At 35.5% G+C, this 19710-nt stretch overlaps 1 protein-coding gene across 3 annotated transcripts in view; it reads left to right on the top strand.

Annotated features, from left to right (window-relative positions):
* Positions 1 to 19710, top strand: part of LOC125230079 (F-box/LRR-repeat protein 4) — a 65115-nt gene that overhangs the window by 875 nt on the left and 44530 nt on the right. For 2 of the 3 annotated variants that reach the window (XR_007177485.1, XM_048135084.1), the window contains exons 2-4: positions 934 to 1027; positions 1635 to 1827; positions 5132 to 5286. Coding sequence is in view for 1 of the 3 variants with exons in the window: in XM_048135084.1 (XP_047991041.1) it covers positions 934 to 1027; positions 1635 to 1827; positions 5132 to 5286 (442 nt within the window). In the remaining 2 variants the exon portion in view is untranslated. The remainder of the gene's footprint in view (positions 1 to 933; positions 1028 to 1634; positions 1828 to 5131; positions 5287 to 19710) is intronic. The other variant, XR_007177486.1, reaches the window with a different exon arrangement.

Below are 19710 nucleotides of genomic sequence, written 5' to 3'. Positions count from 1 at the left end.
CCAAGTCTCATAATACCTATACATCAAAATAGTACATTGCGATGCAAGTGCAAAAAAAAGTTTGAAACAAGTGTAGGTATATTATTCAGTTTATTAAATAAATCTTAAGTGCAATTTCGCAAAATTTGTAGCATTAACTATGAATGTTTTAAAGCTTGCATGTCACAAAAATAAACACGATAATATTACAAAGCACTCGATAATTTATATACTTAGGTATTATAAAGGCAATAGGTATAAAATTAAGGTACCTACTTTGGTAATTTGGTATTTAAACAAAAACATTCAGTATTCAAAATTTTGATTAGGCAATTTGAGATTCAGTCAAATGAACACCATAGCATTTTGAAAATGGGTGAAATTCAATTTAGGTGAATAGAAACTAAACCAACAAAGAAGAACATGGTTAGGTCCATATCTAGTAAAAAAAAATTAAAACTTAAACTTAAAAAAATTAAGTACTTAAAAAAAGTCAGGAAGTTAATTTTTTAATATATCAATAAAATATCCAAAGAACAAATCAATCTTGTACATGGTTTTGGAGAAAAAAAAATAAAAACTATTTTTTTTATTTTTTTTCGCAAAGGGCGCAATCATTTAAGGCATAATATTCGCTAAAAATATATGTAATAATAACACAAATAATCATGCATAACAATATCTCAAATTCAGCCAGGGGCAATTATGCTATGGCGGTCCGGCCATACCCTTTGAATATACGCTAAATAGAATTGAGTTGCTTTTGTTTTGATTCATTCGATTTTCAAACAAAAGAAATTTAGTCCTGTTTTCTAGTACCATTGATTCACATTTGATTGGCAAATTTTTTGTATGATGGGTCGCTAGAGGATAAGAGCTTCAATCAAAATCGCCCATACCAATTGAGATTTTACTTGAAGTATTTATTGCTTAATGAAAATCATTTCCGAACAGAGAACTTACGGCACATGGTGGGAAGAAGCTCCCTCCGCTCAGGAAGACTACATGCCGCAAAACAATCGGAGCATTCCGAGCCAGGACTTTGTTGGTTAGTATTATAGAGTAAACTGAGTTTTTTTTTATTTAACTTATGGTCTGTTAGTGTCTTTCTTGGTTACTAACCTACTAGATTCCATGTGGGTTGGGTAATGCTTCATCTTTATAACATGACCTTTAAGAATTTATACAACTAGCTAGGTACTTAGGTAGACTACAATGAGGAGGCACACTGACATTTTATCCCGTCAGGCGGTGTTCGGCAAGTGCATAGGCATGTCACTGTCATTCATATGTGTGAGAGAAAAAATATCATCTACTCGCTCTCACATATGCAATTCTTTACCTGTGCATTGGCCTGTGCAGCGCCATCTGTCATAACCTTTGAGTGTGCCTCCTCATTATTATCTTCAAATTGCATAGTCAGCAATCAACCACAGACAATTTTTACTTTTTAACACATTTATTTTCTGTTCATAACTTTGTTACATTTTGCCACAATTTCTTCGTCAATTGAATTTACATCAAGATTTTACATAATACAGAAAATAAGACTAAGCATAACAATTATTTCGCTTTTATTTTATTAAAAAACATTATTTTTATACTTACCAACTTCAGTCTTGAATATCCCATTTTGTAAACTTCTCTTCCAACAGAAGTATCGTTTGAGAAGGCGGTCTACCCTGTTGAGGTGTCTGTGTTCGAGACATACAATCCCGGCGCTCTTGTCCGTATCTGGGCCCAGGGTCCGTCGATGTGGCTGTTACTTTGGGAAGGCGAGCCAGAGTATGCGGGGGACAGACCGAGGATTTTCAGCCCTCCGATTAGACAAATTGATGTGTTGACCAGGTTAGTAACAAAAAGATTTAGTATCGTAATATTTTGATCGATTTTTAATTTTTTTAGGGTTCCGTAGCAGCAGCGGCTGGTCCATACAAGCCGATTCCCACCGGCTTGCCTAAAATTGATTACTAGTAAAGTACCTAATGTTTAGGTAGGTTTTTACTAGTAAAGTACCTAATGTTTAGGTAGGTTTATTTTTGCTCAGTGTTGCCTAGCAGAAATTTTCACCAGCCGCCACTGTTCCGTAGTCAACTAGGAACCCTTATAGTTTCGCCATGTCTGTCCGTCCGTCCGTCCGTCCGCGGATAATCTCAGTGACCGTTAGCACTAGAAAGCTGAAATTTGGTGCCAATATGTGTGTCAATCACGCCGACAAAGTGCAAAAATAAAAAGTGGAAAAAAATGCTTTATTAGGGTACCCCCCCCCCCCCCCCTACATGTAAAGTGAGTTTTTTTTTCGTTTAAAACCTAACGTGTGATATATTGTTGGATAGGTATTGAAAAATAAATAGGGGTTTACCTAAATCATTTTTTGATAATGATAATATTTTCGGAAATAATCGCTCCAAAAGTTTAAAAAAATGCGTCCCCCCCCCTCTAACTTTTGAACCATAAGTTCTTAGTTAAAAAAATATGAAAAAAAATCAGAACTAAAGAAAAGTAGAACTTTATGAAGACTTTCTAGGAAAATTATTTTGAACTTGATAGGTTGAACAGTTTTTGAAAAAAAAAATACGGGAAACTACGGAACCCTACACTGAGCGTGGCCCGACACGCTCTTGGCCGGTTTTTTTATTTAAATTGAGTAGATAACAGTTTATTTCTTAAATTAAAGTTGTGTTTATTATACACTTATGAATGTTAAAAACAATCGCGCTCTTTATTGCCCCCAAAGATATAGGTAGTAGGTACTAACGCAAAAAACTTGATTGTTTCAAACACATCATTGTAAGTACCTGTACATCAAATTCTACGAAATAAAAAACACATGAAAACGTGTACACTAAGATAGTACTCTTTATTATACTGTGACTAAGTATTTATTGTAAATTGGTTGTTATTATGTTTGTAATTGGGTGATTCTAAGTTAAGAGGTAATACGTTGTATGGAGAGACGGCGCGAACTTTTTTGTTGTTTTTTACCTATTTGTTTATTTGTATTAGTTAAAACTGCCAATTTGAAGTGTTTACAAAGAGGACCAGTCAATTTATTTGTTTTATCGTGTTTTATCAGCGACCAGGGGAAATACTCAGTCCAGGGGAGATACTGTTGCACAGGGGAGGATACTTTGTGACCAGGGAAGAGACAGTTGTATGAAAAATTTAGTTTTATTTTTTAAGAATTAACTCTATTTATTGTTTTTATTATAATTATTGATTATTTATACTCAGACTTTACATTTCATAACATTCTTACAGCAAGAAAAGTGATAATTCCTTAATGAGTTGTCTTATTTTTCACTTCTCCATATTATCCATTAAAACAAAAATAATTTTAATGTACAATCAATAGGCAACAAGTAAACAAAAACCTATCCTTTTAATATCAGTATTAAACCTTTTTATTAAACAGCTTCACGAAAATTTCATATGAAGTTGAATGTGAATGTGTCCTCTTTTTTCTTAATAGTTGCGTTTTTCTGGAAAGAAAACCTTCTATCGTAAAGCTAAAATAAAAATAGGTACAACGCTAAACAAAGGTTAAGAGAAAACGGAAATAAAAATAATCAAAACTAGTACAAAAGTATCTCCCCTGGCTTTTTTGATACGCCAGGGGAGATACATTTTCGATGAAAATCAAAAATAGCTGTAAAAGTGTTTCTCGTACGCAATTCATAAATAAACGTAACAATATATTCAACATTTACAGTGGATATTGTTATATATATTAGTATTTAAACAAATGATTGTGAAATAAAAGTGACCAGAGGAAAGACTGCATTCACTCAACATTTCTGTACCCAGCGAGTGCCGTGGCCGAAATAATCAACAAAACGGATGCATAGTTGCCTTACGCGCATCTTGACGGTAACTTCACATAACACCCTGTGTATTAGAGGACAGAACCTCCACAGATTAACAAATTAAACCGACTTTTGAACGAAAACTAAAAAGCCAGGGGACGAGACACGAAACACGTAGGACAAAGTTTGGAGTTCATAATTGTTGTTAAATACAGTAATATAAGAAATTCCACTCATAAAATACTGTTCCTTAGTTATTTATGTTTGTAAAATTAAGGCTATTAAAATAATAAGTGAATTTTAACAAAGTCATAATTACTTGTTGACAAATAAATTCGGTTGGGGGACAGGCCAGGGAGAGACATTTTTCCTACATTAGAGCTGATTGTGACTAATTTACATGAATTTCTGTAATAATTTTGAGTGCCCAGGTAGAAAACATTTAGTTTTATAAAATAAATATGTTATTATGAAGTATTATCTTGAAAAAATATATTTTTTTGTCAGTGCCGTCCAAAGTACCTCTTAACTTAGAATCACCCAATTAACGAATAAAGTAAAAGTGTTACAAGTAATAGTTTTCATCATCAACCTGGTAATATCCCTTATAATACATCACGCAAGTGGACAATGTAGGTACTAGGTACCTAATAAACCTGGTAGCCTTGTGTTGTGGGTTAGCTTTGCTAAGACCCATAGCTTAGCCGTAAAAAATACAAAAATAGAATTGATAGATTTCTTTATATTGGTACCTATATATTGTCTTATGACTATTATGATATGAATTTCACGAGAAACGATTGAGTAATGCGACCCGTCGATGTCAATAAGGTTCACCGCACACTAGGCTCTCAAGCGTCACGCATAGCGTCGTAAAACTTTTACACATATAAAAAATATGTTTTGACATAGGAGGCAAACGAGAATACAGATCACCTGATGGTAAGCAATCGCTGCCGCCCATTGACACCCGACATCCGAAACAGGGTTGGAGGTGCGATGCCGGAAGATGGGTGTACATTCTTTTCTTGAAGGTCGTGTCGGCCCGGTCGGTCCCGTTCATTACACACAATAACTTTACGAGACATTAAATGCAATTAATTTACATAATAATGAAGTACAGTCAACCAATTGGAACCCTAGGCCACTCTACAACCATGTCAAAATGACAAGCAGTAAGAGATTTCCTACAATTTAATTTATAACGTCACTGTGACATAGTTCTATATAGTGGCCTAGGGTTCCAGTTGGTTGACTGTACCTATAAAATCATTCAGTCATTTTAACCCCCGACGCAAAAACGACGGTCTGTCTGTGTGAAACAATAAAATTGGTCTCTTCCACAGGGTCCTAAGACTGGAGTTCAACCACAAACTGCTCCCGTATTACACGGAACTAGACGCCGTGTTGTTAAAAGGAAGGGAGCCTTGCAAGTTCCAAGTGAAGAACAAACTGATGTGTCCATCTCTGCTGAAGATCAATGGACCGGTTATGGAGAAAGGTAAGAAATAGTACATTGTGCAACAAGGGGAGGAAGTTAAATATTACTAACGAGATTAAGTTAAATCGCGACGGCTTGCCGGAGCGATTTAAAGACTCGAGTTTGTAATAGTCATACTCCCCGAGTTACACACAATGTTTTTCATCACACTCGCAATGTAAAAAATATGTAAATAGATGTAAAAAAGCTATTGCACGTAGGCGGAGCGTGAGTTATAGAAAAATCGTTCTCCCAACGTGAAGAATGAAATTGCTTGTACCGTACTTAACTTTTTTACATCTATTTACATATTTTTTTCATTGTGAGTGTGATGAAAAACATTGTGTGTAACTCGGGGAGTATGAATATTACAAACTCGAGTCTTTAAGTTGCTCCGGCAAGCCGTCGCGATTTAACTTACTCTCGTTAGTAATATTCAACTTCCTCCCCTTGTTGCACAATGTACTATGTCTTTTTATTATCGTTTCCCAGAGTAAAAAAAAAACATTAGCTAGTCGCCTTTTACCTGTTTACCTGAATCATTCATCCTTGTATGTAAAGTGTATAAGCATTTTATTTACCGGACAAAAAATGGCGCACTTCGTCAGTCGCAATTTATAACCGCCCGCTCATATGACAATAACCCGCGCAGCGGGTTCTCCGGCATCTGAGCAAAGTTCACGAGTGCCTATCAGGCGGGTACTTGGTTGCGAAAGTGGGCCTGAGTGCACGCTGATATTGGGCGTGCGTCGGGGCGGGGCGTGCGGCGTGCATGTCAAACAATTGAAGCTCATATAAGTGTCCTGAGTGCTGCATCTGACGAGCCCGCCTTGCAATAGGCTAGTGTCCTACTAGTCAAATCAGCTTCTTTTTAAGAACTGTCAAAACGATTTGCTAATATGGAATTACTATGAAATACTGAGGAGTGACGTCTCGGTCAATTAATTTACTTTATATCTATCGCTTTGACTCATTAAATATAAATTATGTTTAAACATAACTACTGTCCATATTTGTCTTCTAATTATGTGGTGCTTTATTTCGTGCACTGCATAAAATATTTTATTTTAAATTAATTTTTATTAAGCAGAAACGTCTGCTAACGATTCTAAACATTTTTATATTAAAGGAAAAAATGGAAAAATTTACGCTTCCGGCGGGACTTGAACCCGCACCATGCAAAAATGGTGCGGGTTCAAGTCCCGCCGGAAGCGTAAATTTTTCCATTTTTTTCCTTTAATATAAAAATATTTTATTTTAGGTATAAGAAACTAGCCTATCGCTCCGAGCGCCATCTCAGGCCTTATATTTTTAAAAACCTATTCAATTAGTTTTTTCTTTTATACATAAGAGACCCGTTCTTGCAATTTTGTCTATGAAACTACATGACATTGATTTATCTAATGAAGTAAGAAGATATTTCTGTCACCTTGACGTTATAAATAGCACATTTGTACACTAATCACCTTAGGTAATTAGGCTACACAAAAAAGCGAAGTTAACGCCCACTCCTTACAGATTTATTTTAGTAGTACCTATGTATAATCCTTCCTTAAGAGCGCTATGACAAAAAAAGGCGATATATTGTAAAATGCACAATATTTATCGACAAAATTGTACACTTTACTCATACTAAAAGACAGTGAAAGTACTTGTTTCAGTTAGAACATCTTATTAACTGTCGGTTAAATAAAAAACATATGAAAAAAAAAGCTTTTTCAATTAGTAATGATTGTTTTTCTGATGCTCGTTTAGAAAAAACCGCGTGAAGCACAGAATTCGGAGCTCTTATTATGTACAATTTGATAAGATCACTCTCATAAATGAGGTAAATTTAAGTTCCAAATATCTTGTACTTAAGGCCCATTAAACAATATTTATCATTTAATCCTTTGAAATTGAGAAATTGAAAGTAAAACGAACTCAATTTTGTCTTGAAAATACATCGAAACAAGTGATCATTTCTCCGAAAATCTACATGTTATCGAAGTTATTTTAGTATATAAATAATCTGCACAATGTGCTTAAACTGCTGTTATCCATTTGTCGTTATAATATTTTATCATGATTTTTTGCCAATTTTTTGAAAACTAGCCTTCCTGTCGCTATTTTACCGGCGACGGACGCCTGCGATTTCAGTGCCGCGCCGGAGCTCGAGGAGGTAAGACGTATGTCACTTTGGTCTCCGAGTTTTCATCGCAAACGTCGAGAATATTTATTGTTGTGTGGGTCGGACGCCTTGTTTCTACACGGGCTATCCTCGCATTGTGTGTGTGTAAACAGCGACCAACGAATTTGATCCTAGATCCGTAAATATTTGCTTTTGTAATACTTTGTTATGTTTAAATGTTAAAGTATTACAACGTTGTGATGATAAAAATGTGAAAATTACAATACGGTCAAGATGATAAGACACATCAAGATGGTACTCGGGATCTGATGATGGAGCCAGAAGGTGGTCACCAGTACCAGTGAACCATGTAAGTAAACGACTTCGTGTTTAGGCTCGTTGGGTTCGTCTCAACAAGACCTTTGACAAGAGGTGGTACTCAGGGTCTGATGATGGAGCCAGATGGTGGTCACCAGTACCAATGAACCATATAACTAAACCCAGAGATGGGGAAATCGTAATCGATTCCGGATTACACGATTACTTGATTTTACTTTGTAATCTGACACTACTGGGTGTCAGATTACTTGTAATGTATAAGTATGAATTTTTTGAAACGAACGTTTCTAAACAAAGGCATTGTTCCTTTTGTGTTGAGCAAGAGCTTCTGTTTAGGCACGTGCTAAGACAACAAGTTAATTTAAAAAGCAACTGTATCCTGATAATTGTAAGGTTCAAATCTGTGCAGGAGCAAATTTGAGATAGATTGTTTTGGAAATGTGAAGCGATAGACCACACCGGTATAGTTGCAAGTACACAGCGCTTCTAATACTTTGATACTTGGTGGTGGTGGTGTAAGTAATGAAACACGTAGGTATATCACTGTTATTTTTTATTAATGATTTTGTTAACAATCAACAATTGTATATAGCAATATATAAATAATTAATTACATAAATATTAGGTACAAGTCTATAGACATACACATTTTTTTCGTACTGTATTATTTATACTTTGAAATTTAGATTTATTGTATGTAACTAAAGTATTTATTTTATTTGTTTTTACTGTAGTTATTACAATTTAAATTTTTTTATTGATTTTTTTATATTCCTAATTGTTAGACAAACATTCCTAATAATTTAAATTACGGTTTGTTTAGTTATTTATGTTATTTTATATATCAAGACTTGTACCTAAAATTTATGTAATTAATTATTTATATATTGCTATATATAATTGTTGATTGTTAACAAAATCATTAATAAAAAATAACAGTGATATACCTACGTGTTTCATTACTTACACCACCACCACCAAGTATCAAAGTATGTATTAGAAGCGCTGTGTACTTGCAACTATACCGGTGTGGTCTATCGCTTCACATTTCCAAAACAATCTATCTCAAATTTGCTACTGCACAGATTTGAACCTTACAATTATCAGGATACAGTTGCTTTTTAAACTAACTTGTTGTCTTAGCACGTGCCTAAACAGAAGCTCCCGCTCAACACAAAAGGAACAATGCCTTTGTTTAGAAACGTTCGTTTCAAAAAATTCATACTATAATCAAGTGAAACGGTAAATTACCATTACATGTAAAGGAATCACTAATCATCTATACAATCATTACTATTACCAATAATTCGGAATCATAGTCGATTCAAAATAACTGAAATTATTGACTTGATTACTTTCAGATTACGAATATGTAGTACCTCAGATTGCTGACTGTCACTTTGACACAAAAGTCGTCATGGGTGTCGTAAAATAGGTTTTAGGAGGTGCTGATTCCAAAATTAATGACTAATGTTCAATCTGACATTGCTGACTGTCACTCTGACACAAAAGTCGTCATGGGTGTCGTAAAATAGGTTTTAGGGGGTGCTGATTCCAAAATTAATGACCAATTTGGAATCTGACATTGCTGACTGTCACTTTGACACAAAAGTCGTCATGGGTGTCTTAAAATAGGTTTTAGGGGGTGCTGATTCCAAAATTAATGACCAATGTGGAATCTGACATTGCTGACTGTCACTTTGACACAAAAGTCGTCATGGGTGTCGTAAAATAGGTTTTAGGAGGTGCTGATTCCAAAATTAATGACTAATGTTCAATCTGACATTGCTGACTGTCACTCTGACACAAAAGTCGTCATGGGTGTCGTAAAATAGGTTTTAGGGGTGCTGATTCCAAAATTAATGACCAATTTGGAATCTGACATTGCTGACTGTCACTTTGACACAAAAGTCGTCATGGGTGTCGTAAAATAGGTTTTAGGGGTGCTGATTCCAAAATTAATGACCAATGTGGAATCTGACATTGCTGACTGTCACTTTGACACAAAAGTCGTCATGGGTGTCGTAAAATAGGTTTTAGGGGTGCTGATTCCAAAATTAATGACCAATGTTCAATCTGACATTGCTGACTGTCACTCTGACACAAAAGTCGTCATGGGTGTCGTAAAATAGGTTTTAGGGGTGCTGATTCCAAAATTAATGACCAATGTTCAATCTGACATTGCTGACTGTCACTCTGACACAAAAGTCGTCATGGGTGTCGTAAAATAGGTTTTAGGGGTGCTGATTCCAAAATTAATGACCAATGTTCAATCTGACATTGCTGACTGTCACTTTGACACAAAAGTCGTCATGGGTGTCGTAAAATAGGTTTTAGGGGGTGCTGATTCCAAAATTAGTGACCAATTTGGAATCTGACATTGCTGACTGTCACTTTGACACAAAAGTCGTCATGGGTGTCGTCAAATAGGTATCCGGAGGTGTTTGAAAACTAATGACCAATTTGGAATCTGACACTGTTGACTGTCACTTTGACACAAAAGTGATCATGGGTGTCTTCAAATAGGTTTTCATGGGTACTGATCTCAATATTAATGATCAATTTGGAATCTGACATTGCTGACTGTCACTTTGACATAAAAGTCGTTATGGGTGTCGTCAAATAGGTTTCCTTTCCAGGGGTACTGTGCAATGTCAGGTTCCAAATCGGTCATTACTTTTTAAATCATTTCATTAATTTTGGAATCAGTGCCCCCTAAAAACTATTTGACTACACCCATGATTCCTTTTGTGTCAAAATTACAATTAGCACTGTGAGATTCCAAAATAGTCGTTAATTTTGGAATCAGCACCCCCGGAAACCTTTTTGAAGACACCCATGACGACTTTTGTGTCAAAGTGACAGTCAGCAATGTCAAGATTCCAAATCGGTCATTAATTTTCAAATCAGCACCTCCGGAAACCTATTTGACGACACCCATGACGACTTTTGTGTCAAAGTGACAGTCAGCAATGTTAGATTCCACATTAGTCATTATTTTTGGAATCAGCACCCCCTAAAACCTATTTTACGACACCCATGATGACTTTTGTGTCAAAGTGGCAGTCAGCAATGTTAGATTCCACATTGGTCATTAATTTTGGAATCAGCACCCCTAAAACCAATTTTACGACACCCATGACGACTTTTGTGTCAAAGTGACAGTCAGCAATGTCAGATTCCACATTGTTCATTAATTTTGGAATCAGCACCCCCGCAAACCTATTTGACGACACCCATGATGACTTTTGTGTCAAAGTGACAGTCAGCAATGTCAGATTCCACATTGGTCATTAATTTTGGAATCAGCACCACCTAAAACCTATTTTACGACACCCATGACGACTTTTGTGTCAAAGTGACAGTCAGCAATGTCAGATTCCACATTGTTCATTAATTTTGGAATCAGCACCCCCGCAAACCTATTTGACGACACCCATGACGACTTTTGTGTCAAAGTGACAGTCAGCAATGTCAGATTCCACATTGGCCATTAATTTTGGAATCAGCACCCCCTAAAACCTATTTTACGACACCCATGACGACTTTTGTGTCAAAGTGACAGTCAGCAATGTCAGATTCCAAATCGGTCATTAATTTTTAAATCAGCACACCCGAAAACCTATACTCGTGGTATATGCACTTGAAATGTGAAAGTGAAAATGCTAGAATGACATGTAAACCACGAAGTTGTATAGTCATATTGTTCATTGATATTGGTGACCACCATCTGGCTCCATCATCAGACCCTGAGCACCACCTTGAAGTAATTAGAATTGTATTTGTCTTATTTTATCATCATATTAATATATACTTTACTCTAATACTTATCATATAACAAAAGCAAATATTTGGGATGGGGTCTACTTTTATAATTATTACTTTAATTTTTTAAATAAATTATAACATAATTGATATTATTTCGCGCTATATTCTCGTATTTTCGTACAAAATAATGTTTATTAGAAACCAAAAGTTTATATCGAGATAGTAGATTGTGGTTGTTATCAAAATTCCATAGAAAGGATCAAGATTGTTTTGTCCATTATTGTAGTGCGAGCGAGTGATAAGACGTGCTAGAAAGGGTCGGCATATTGGGCTCGCGCGGCGGGTAAAATACCTAATTTCGCCCGACGCCGAAATGTTATAACGCTCTTAATTGTATTTTTTTGTAATAAGCTAATAAGTAATAAGAAATTGTCTTGTAATCAAAATCTTAAGACAGTTCCTGTTTTGGCAACCACAAATTGTTTAAAGTTACCCGTGGACGACCGGTCTGGCGCAGTCGGTAGTGACCCTGCCTGCTAAGCCGCGGTCCTGGGTTCGAATCCCGGTAAGGGCATTTATTTGTGTGATGAGCACAGATATTTGTTCCTGAGTCATGGATATTTTCTATGTATATAAGTATGTATTTATCTATTTATCTATCTATGTATATCGTCGCTTAGCACCCATAGTACAAGCTTTGCTTAGTTTGGGGCTAAGTTGATCTGTGTAAGGTGTCCCCAATATTTATTTATTTATTTATAATGCTGTTGACTATACATATTGTAATTCATATTTTCTGTACCTCCTACTGTAACCGTTATTATATAGTTGTTTTTTATCCCTAAAATAAACAAAATAAAACAAAATAAAAATAAATATTAGGTTGGTGTTATATTCGAAGGTTTATAAAAACTACAATATCACTGATAGCAAAGACATATGTAACTCCGTATAGACAGCTACATTCTAAGAAAAAAACGTACCTCAGAACCATATAAAAGAAGGTACGGTGGCCTAGATGGCGTTAAACCTTTAAGGAACGCTCGGCTAGATGGCGCTAAAATTAATATTTGACATTTTAACACATATCATGCTAAGAATATGGGCCAAATTGTCAAAACTGAGGTTTAAAAGTTTAAAGCTTGTGTCGAGAGATGGCAGTCTATGCAATGCACTGTGATTACATATTTTACTTTGACAGTAACTCTCTATAATACTTGATCCTCTTTGCTGATAGGTATGAAATTGGAACGTTAACTAACGTCATCAATATTTAGTTACTCATTACCTACAATAACAATAATACATTGTGCAATGTGGGGTGGAAGTTACCTAAATGTTTGACACGAGAGTAAGGTAAATCGCTCCCCCCGAGTTACACACTATGTTTTTTTTTTTAGGGTTTTTATCATTATCACACTTGCAAAATAAAAACAAAAAAATGTACCTAAGAAGATTTAAACACTGTTAAATTAAAAAAAAATAAGTTGGTTTGACGACTGGTCTGGCCTAGCGTATAGTGACCCTGCCTGCTAAGCCGCGGTCCCGGGTTCGAAACCCTGTAAGGGCATTTATTTGTGTGATGAGCACAGATATTTGTTCCTGAGTCATGGATGTTTTCTATGTATATAAGTATTTGTATATTATACAGGGTGCCCGGTAATTAATGGACAACCTTTTAACCACCAAGAGGGCACCTTATACTGGTCCAGAAAATCGACTTTACACAGATAGAAAAGATATTTTAATTTAAGACGGAAAACTCTCTCAAACACTGTTATTTAAAAGGAATAATATAATTCTTCATCTAATAACATGGTCTTAACCTAAAGGGATATTCCTTTTTCAAAGAAGAATCAAAATTGTTCAGTCGTAACTTTATATACATTTGGTACAAATAGGACAGATTTGAATCAAAGAAGTATTTATTTGCAACAAAATATTACACCGTTTTAGTATGAATATGCTAGTTCTTAAAAAACGTCTTTGGTTCAAGTAACCTTTATCAAAGCAAAAATAAAAACCTGTTAAAAGAAGATTCACCACAATTTAACTACAAGAATTCTGCGTTTTTAATAGGAAATCATAATTTCTTAATTTAACTTTTACGTTCTACAGTCAAGACATAAAAGTTTAAATAAAAAAAATACACGGTTTTACGTCAAGATTTAGTTCAATCTTGGCTTCATTTTAATAGTTCTTGATTTGATGCTTTGCAACTCCATTCAAAGTTCCAGAATAACTTAAAACAAAAATAAACACAGATTTATGTCAAGATTTATTAAGTTCTTGGTTTTGTGTCACAAATTCTTGATTTAATGTCTACAAGCTCCATTTGAGAATCAACAAGTTCAAATCAAAAAATATCAAGGTTTTACTTCAAGATTTAGAACAATCTTGGCTTGATTATAATAATTCTTGGTTTGATGCTTATAGACTTCATTCATAATTCGAGCAGGTTTTAAATAAAAAATCAACACGGACTTAGGTCAAGATTTATTACATTCTTGGCTTCATATCACAAATTCTTGATTTAATGCCTACAAGTTCCATTTGAGAATCAACACGTTTAGATCGAAAAATAATAAAGTTTTGCTTCAAGATTTAGTTCGCGCGCCGAGCGGCGACACCGGTTTAGTTACCAAAACCGGCCAAGTGCGAGTCGGGCTCGCGCACAAAGGGTTCCGTAGCAGCAAATATAATAAACTTATTATGTCAATTTATACACCTGCCAAAATTACAGTTAAATCAACCTATCTCAAAAACTATAAGAGATACTTTGATCAAACCAAAAATCGTTGAAAGAGTTAATTAGCATGCATCACCTCTATTTTTTTTAGAATTTTATACCCCGTAGTTATAAAAATAGAGGGGGGGGGGACATACTTTTTACGACTTTGAGAGCTGATATCTCAAAAACCGTTCACTTTAAGAAAAATGTTTTTTAGAAAACTTTATATCATTTTAAAAGACCTTTCCATTGATACCCCACACGGGTATGTACATCGAAAAAAAAATTTTCATCCCTCAGTTACATGTATGGGGGGCCCCACCCCCAATTCTTTTTTTTTTTACTATTTAGTGTCATAATTTTGTAGCGGTTCATACAACACATATTCCCATCAAATTTCATCACTGTAGTACTTATAGTTTCCGAGTAAATCGGCTGTGACAGACGGACAGACGGACAGACGGACAGACGGACAGACGGACATGACGAAACTATAAGGGTTCCGTTTTTGCCATTTTGGCTACGGAACCCTAAAAAACCCGCTAGATGGCGCTGACCCCAGCCCATAGAATTCGTACATCGCGGTGTTAAGATTTTTCCCGATTTGGTTAGGCTCGCCGGTTGGAACTTGATATGTATCGAATCATAGGAATACAAATTCCGACATAATAGCCCCCTGCTTCCCTCTGGGAACTACGCGCTATTATTGAGGACTATCCTAAACGTGCTTCCGCTCCATTTCTCTCTCTCTCTCTCTCTCTCTAAATGGCTGGGGAACTCGAAATTATATATTTTAAATGAAATAAGATAAATTACATCCAAGAAGTAAGTATATTTGGTTTAAGATACTTACTGTTTCACCCCAAGAAACATTAAATCTAACTTCAAACATGTAAATCTTCATCTAATATCGTCAGAACTTTTAAAATGAAAAATGTATATATTTGGTGTAAGTAACTAATTGTTTCACCCCAAGAAACATTAACTTTTACTTTAATTATGCATAACTCTTAACCGAAAACCGTCATAACTCTTAATACAACAACAATTTTATTACTTAGAACCAAGAAATATTATACTTGTTTTTAAGAACTTGCTGATTTGCTTCTGAGTAATAATTATCACTGAACAAAACGTTTACGCTCTTGGAATAAATGATTAAGTTTTTAAAAAAAGATTGTTTTGCTAATCATGTTAAGATATAAAATGGTTAGTGCAAGTAATAAACATCGAGACATTTTATGTTTTATATCAAGTAATTAAAATCTTCCTGATATGGGAAACTGGATATCTCTTGGTTCAAATAGGTTTCTTTGGTTGAAGAGATATTTTCTATCTGTGTAAGGTTTAGTAAAAGTCGCCTGGTTTTCGAGATTTTCACACTTTTTAAAATTTTAATACTACCTAAAATTTTAAAAAGTGTGAAAATCTCGAAAACCAGGCGACTTTTACTAAACCTTAATGTCGATTTTCTGGACCAGTATAAGGTGCCCTCTTGGTGGTTGTAGTAGATTTATTATTAACATATCTGCAGGTAGTTCTTAGTATTTGATATTCTCATGTGTGGGTACCTGAATAAATCAGTGTTTGACCGAGCATCTTGTCTTTTACTACATGGTGGCAGCGGTAAATTAATTTTAAAGTGTAATTGTCGTGATTATTACGTGTTAAACATTAAAATTAGTGAAATTACCGTGGGCCAGTGTGTTAGTGGTGTGTAAAATGGAGCACGCTCGTCCTCCGCCGGAATTAAATGTCGAGGGCTGCGCGGCGGCGCGCGCCGAGGCATGGAAAAAATGGTGGAAACAATTTGAAGTGTTTCTAAAAGCATCTGGTGTGAGCAAGGAGACGAAGGATGTGCAAGCGAGCCTGCTGGTCGACCTCATCGGGTCGGAAGGATATGAAAGTGGTAAGTAAGGCTCCAGAGCCCAGATCTTATATATTACGTGATCGTCTTGGGCGCGAATACCGGCGTAATCGTCGCCACATCATTCACCGACAGAAACCTCGCACTCCCACCGACAACGTGCAAGGCGTTGTTGGCGGTGACGTGCCCCAGCCGAGCACGAGCACCCGCGACACGACAGCTGACGCGGTCCTCGCTCCGGCAACGGCGCCGGCGCAGGGTGCGTCCGAAGTAGCCGCAGCTCCACAACCGGCACAGCTCTCAGTAAGTATCCCGTCCGATGCATGCAGTACTAAGCATACTGGGGTGGCCCCTGGCCCTACAACTAGAAGCAAGGCTCGGAAACTACTGTCTGCAATGCCAGAAATTGATTAAATACATTGATATACCTACTTAGTATAAAAAAAAAAAAAAAAAGATGTCATTTTCACTGTAAACAGTTTAAAATTAAACTTTTCTATTTATTAGTTTTAGGTACGTATTTTTAAGTGTTGTTGTTTACTACACTAGTAACAGCTGAGATGAGATGTCTCACAATTTAATTTAGTATTAATTAAGTCTTATCATAACATCTTAAGCCGTGTGTATAGGTCATTAAAATACTACAATCATGTAGCTGTACAATACATAAGTCCTTATGATATTAACATTAAATTATCCACCTGGGAGAACTGATAACAAGATTCCATAGCTAATATTAATACCGTTTATGCATAGCCATAAGGGCCATTATCGCTTATTTTGTATTTCCTGACCTACTTTGAACGTATGTAAAAAAAAAAAAAAAAAAAGTAGTTATAAATAGCAATAAGTTTTTACGTCAATGAGTTGACCCTTCACTGCAAATGATACTCAACTGTATTGGTCGCTATTAAAGTTCAAATTTCAACAAATATAATATTCATATCATGTTGCTTGTGCAAGGAAGGGTCAAACGTTAAGTAAAATGTATTTTTGTAAAAAAAAAAAAAAAGAATAAATGTAGTAAGTATTGGTTAAGTGAATAAGTAAAATTTTAGATCCATAAAGTTGTGTACTGGTATAGGCACTTATGTTTATCTTTTCTTTCAAACAAAACATTGCTACGAGGGGAAAGATGTAGTAGATTTATTATTAACATATCTGCAGGTAGTTCTTAGTATTTGATATTCTCATGTGTGGGTACCTGAATAAATCAGTGTTTGACCGAGCATCTTGTCTTTTACTACAGTGGTTAAAAGGTTGTCCATTAATTACCGGGCACCCGGTATATATCGTTGTCTGAGTGTGAGTACCCACAACACAAGCCTCCTTGAGCTTACCGCGGGACTCAGTCAATCTGTGTAAGAATGTCCTATAATATTTATTTATTTAAATACGGCACTAGAAAAGTTACATGTTGTTTATATAAAGTGTGATGAAAATAATGTCACATTTGCTACAAGTATTGATATACTTAATAGGAGGTGCCAACCCTTTCTAACTTTGTAACACAATATCTGTGACCAATACTTAAACGATTTTTCATTTCCATTTTTCATTTGGATCTCTTGTGTTGTGATCTTTAAGAACTATTTTTTTGATAAACACAAAGTCTCTGAAATGAATGTTTCGTTTTTTATCCCTTCATTTCCATGACATTTTTAACCGTCAATGGACATTTTCAGAATTTGGGACCCCAATTAGCGTAAGTTGTTATCAAAAATTGACACACTGTCAGTTTTGTGACGATAATTATAATTAAGCATGAACTTTCAATAAAAATATTGATTTTGTGTTAATTACATAAACTATAAGCGATAATCTACATTCAGAATGTGAAAAAAGTAAATTTTTCGACAGATTTTATGCTTAATTGTCGACACAAAACTGACAGCGGACCCAGACATCAGAGCGGACATCTTAGATGCTGACTGTACGTAAACATTTCTGTTGTGATCATTGTCAAAATATTAAAAGTCAGCAAACTGAAAAACAGTGAAGTTACTTCACCCTCGTACTTATACCTACTTTGACCTACATATATTGTGTTTACTCGGTTATTCAACAGGTCATCCGTTACGTAAAATAATGGCTTCTGACTTATACAATTACACCAACGTAACTGCAATAGGAGCCATTTTACTATCGAATCAGCCTTATGAAACGACTGCATGAGTTACTGATGCTGGTGATATTTCACAAAACAGTTAGTTAAGACAAAAATGACCCACGAACCCACAAAACTGCATAAAAAAAGTAACAAAATAGTCGAGAAAAAACTAAACCTTAATGCGTGGAGTTCCACATATGAAACGTGAACAAAAATATTGTTTCTGGATTTTTTTGTTATTTTTCCCTAAACGCAATATTTACAATTATATTTAATTTCAGAAAACAAAAAAGCCATGCACTGTAAACTTAAAAACAATGAAATTACTTCACCCTCGTACTTATAACCTGGCAAAAAAGAGTAGGTACTTATAGGTTGGCAACGCGCACGTGACATTCCTTGAGTTGCAGGCGTCAATAGGTGACGGTGACCGCTTTCCATCAGGCAGACCGTATGTTTGCCACCGACCTAGTATATAAATAAAAACTTTTGACCTACATATTGTGTTTACTCGGTTATTCAACAGGTCATCCGTTACATAAAATAATGGCTTCTAAATTACACCAACGTAACTGCAATAGGGGCGATTTTACTATCGAATCAGCCTTATGAAACGATTGATCGAGTCGCTGAGGAGTTTCGTGGTGACGTCGTTTTATAGTTATTGCGATAAAACAGTCTTCGTTAGGCTTGTAGGTTTTTAGGGTAGATTAGTTAGAGTTTTAATGAACTTGATGTTTTTGCAATACCTATATTTGGCAGCAGTATTGCAGCCCGACTTCAAATCGATTATATAATCCGCTAATATCAAAAATCGCAGTAGGAAAATTGAACATCGACAGTCGCCATGAGATATGTAAATCCATTCTAATATTATAAATGGGAAAGTGTGTGTGTCTGTTTGTTTGTCCGTCTTTCACGGCAAAACGACGAATCGACGTGATTTTTTAAGTGGAGATAGTTAAAGGGGTGGAGAGTGACATAGGCTACTTTTTGTCTCTTTCTAACCCGAGCGAAGCCGCGGGTAAAAGCTAGTTATACATATTTGTTCCCTTTGTATGTAAAGGAAGGGTTGCCTCGGAAGACCAGCGTCAAAGTATCTAAAAGGTACCTTGACACCAAGCTGAAAAACCTTTTCAGTGACGTTTTAATTCAATTTTTGTGACATGTTTTTGTAATTTTTTATTGCTAAAGCGTCCTGAATAAAGTTTTTTCTATTTCTATTTCTAATATATCCTATCGGCGATTTCAAAGCCCTCACAAATATCGGAACACACACTAACATGTTCATTAGGCAATCGAGGTGTTCCGTTTCGATACATCAGATGGCGACTATGGTAAGTATTTTGCCGCTACCGATTAAAGTGTTACTTAAATCGGTAGCGGCAAAATACTTACCATCATATTTAAAGCAAAAACGCATCTCTACATTATTGTAGAACCGACTACATCATTGTCTCTTCTTCAGTCGTTCCCTCAATGCCCTCCATAGGCATCTGTTCCTCGCCAAGCGTCTTAAG

This window comes from Leguminivora glycinivorella, chromosome 10 (assembly GCF_023078275.1).
Source record: "Leguminivora glycinivorella isolate SPB_JAAS2020 chromosome 10, LegGlyc_1.1, whole genome shotgun sequence".
In the NCBI taxonomy this organism is placed as follows: domain Eukaryota; kingdom Metazoa; phylum Arthropoda; class Insecta; order Lepidoptera; family Tortricidae; genus Leguminivora; species Leguminivora glycinivorella.
This window is presented reverse-complemented; position numbering and strand designations above follow the sequence as displayed.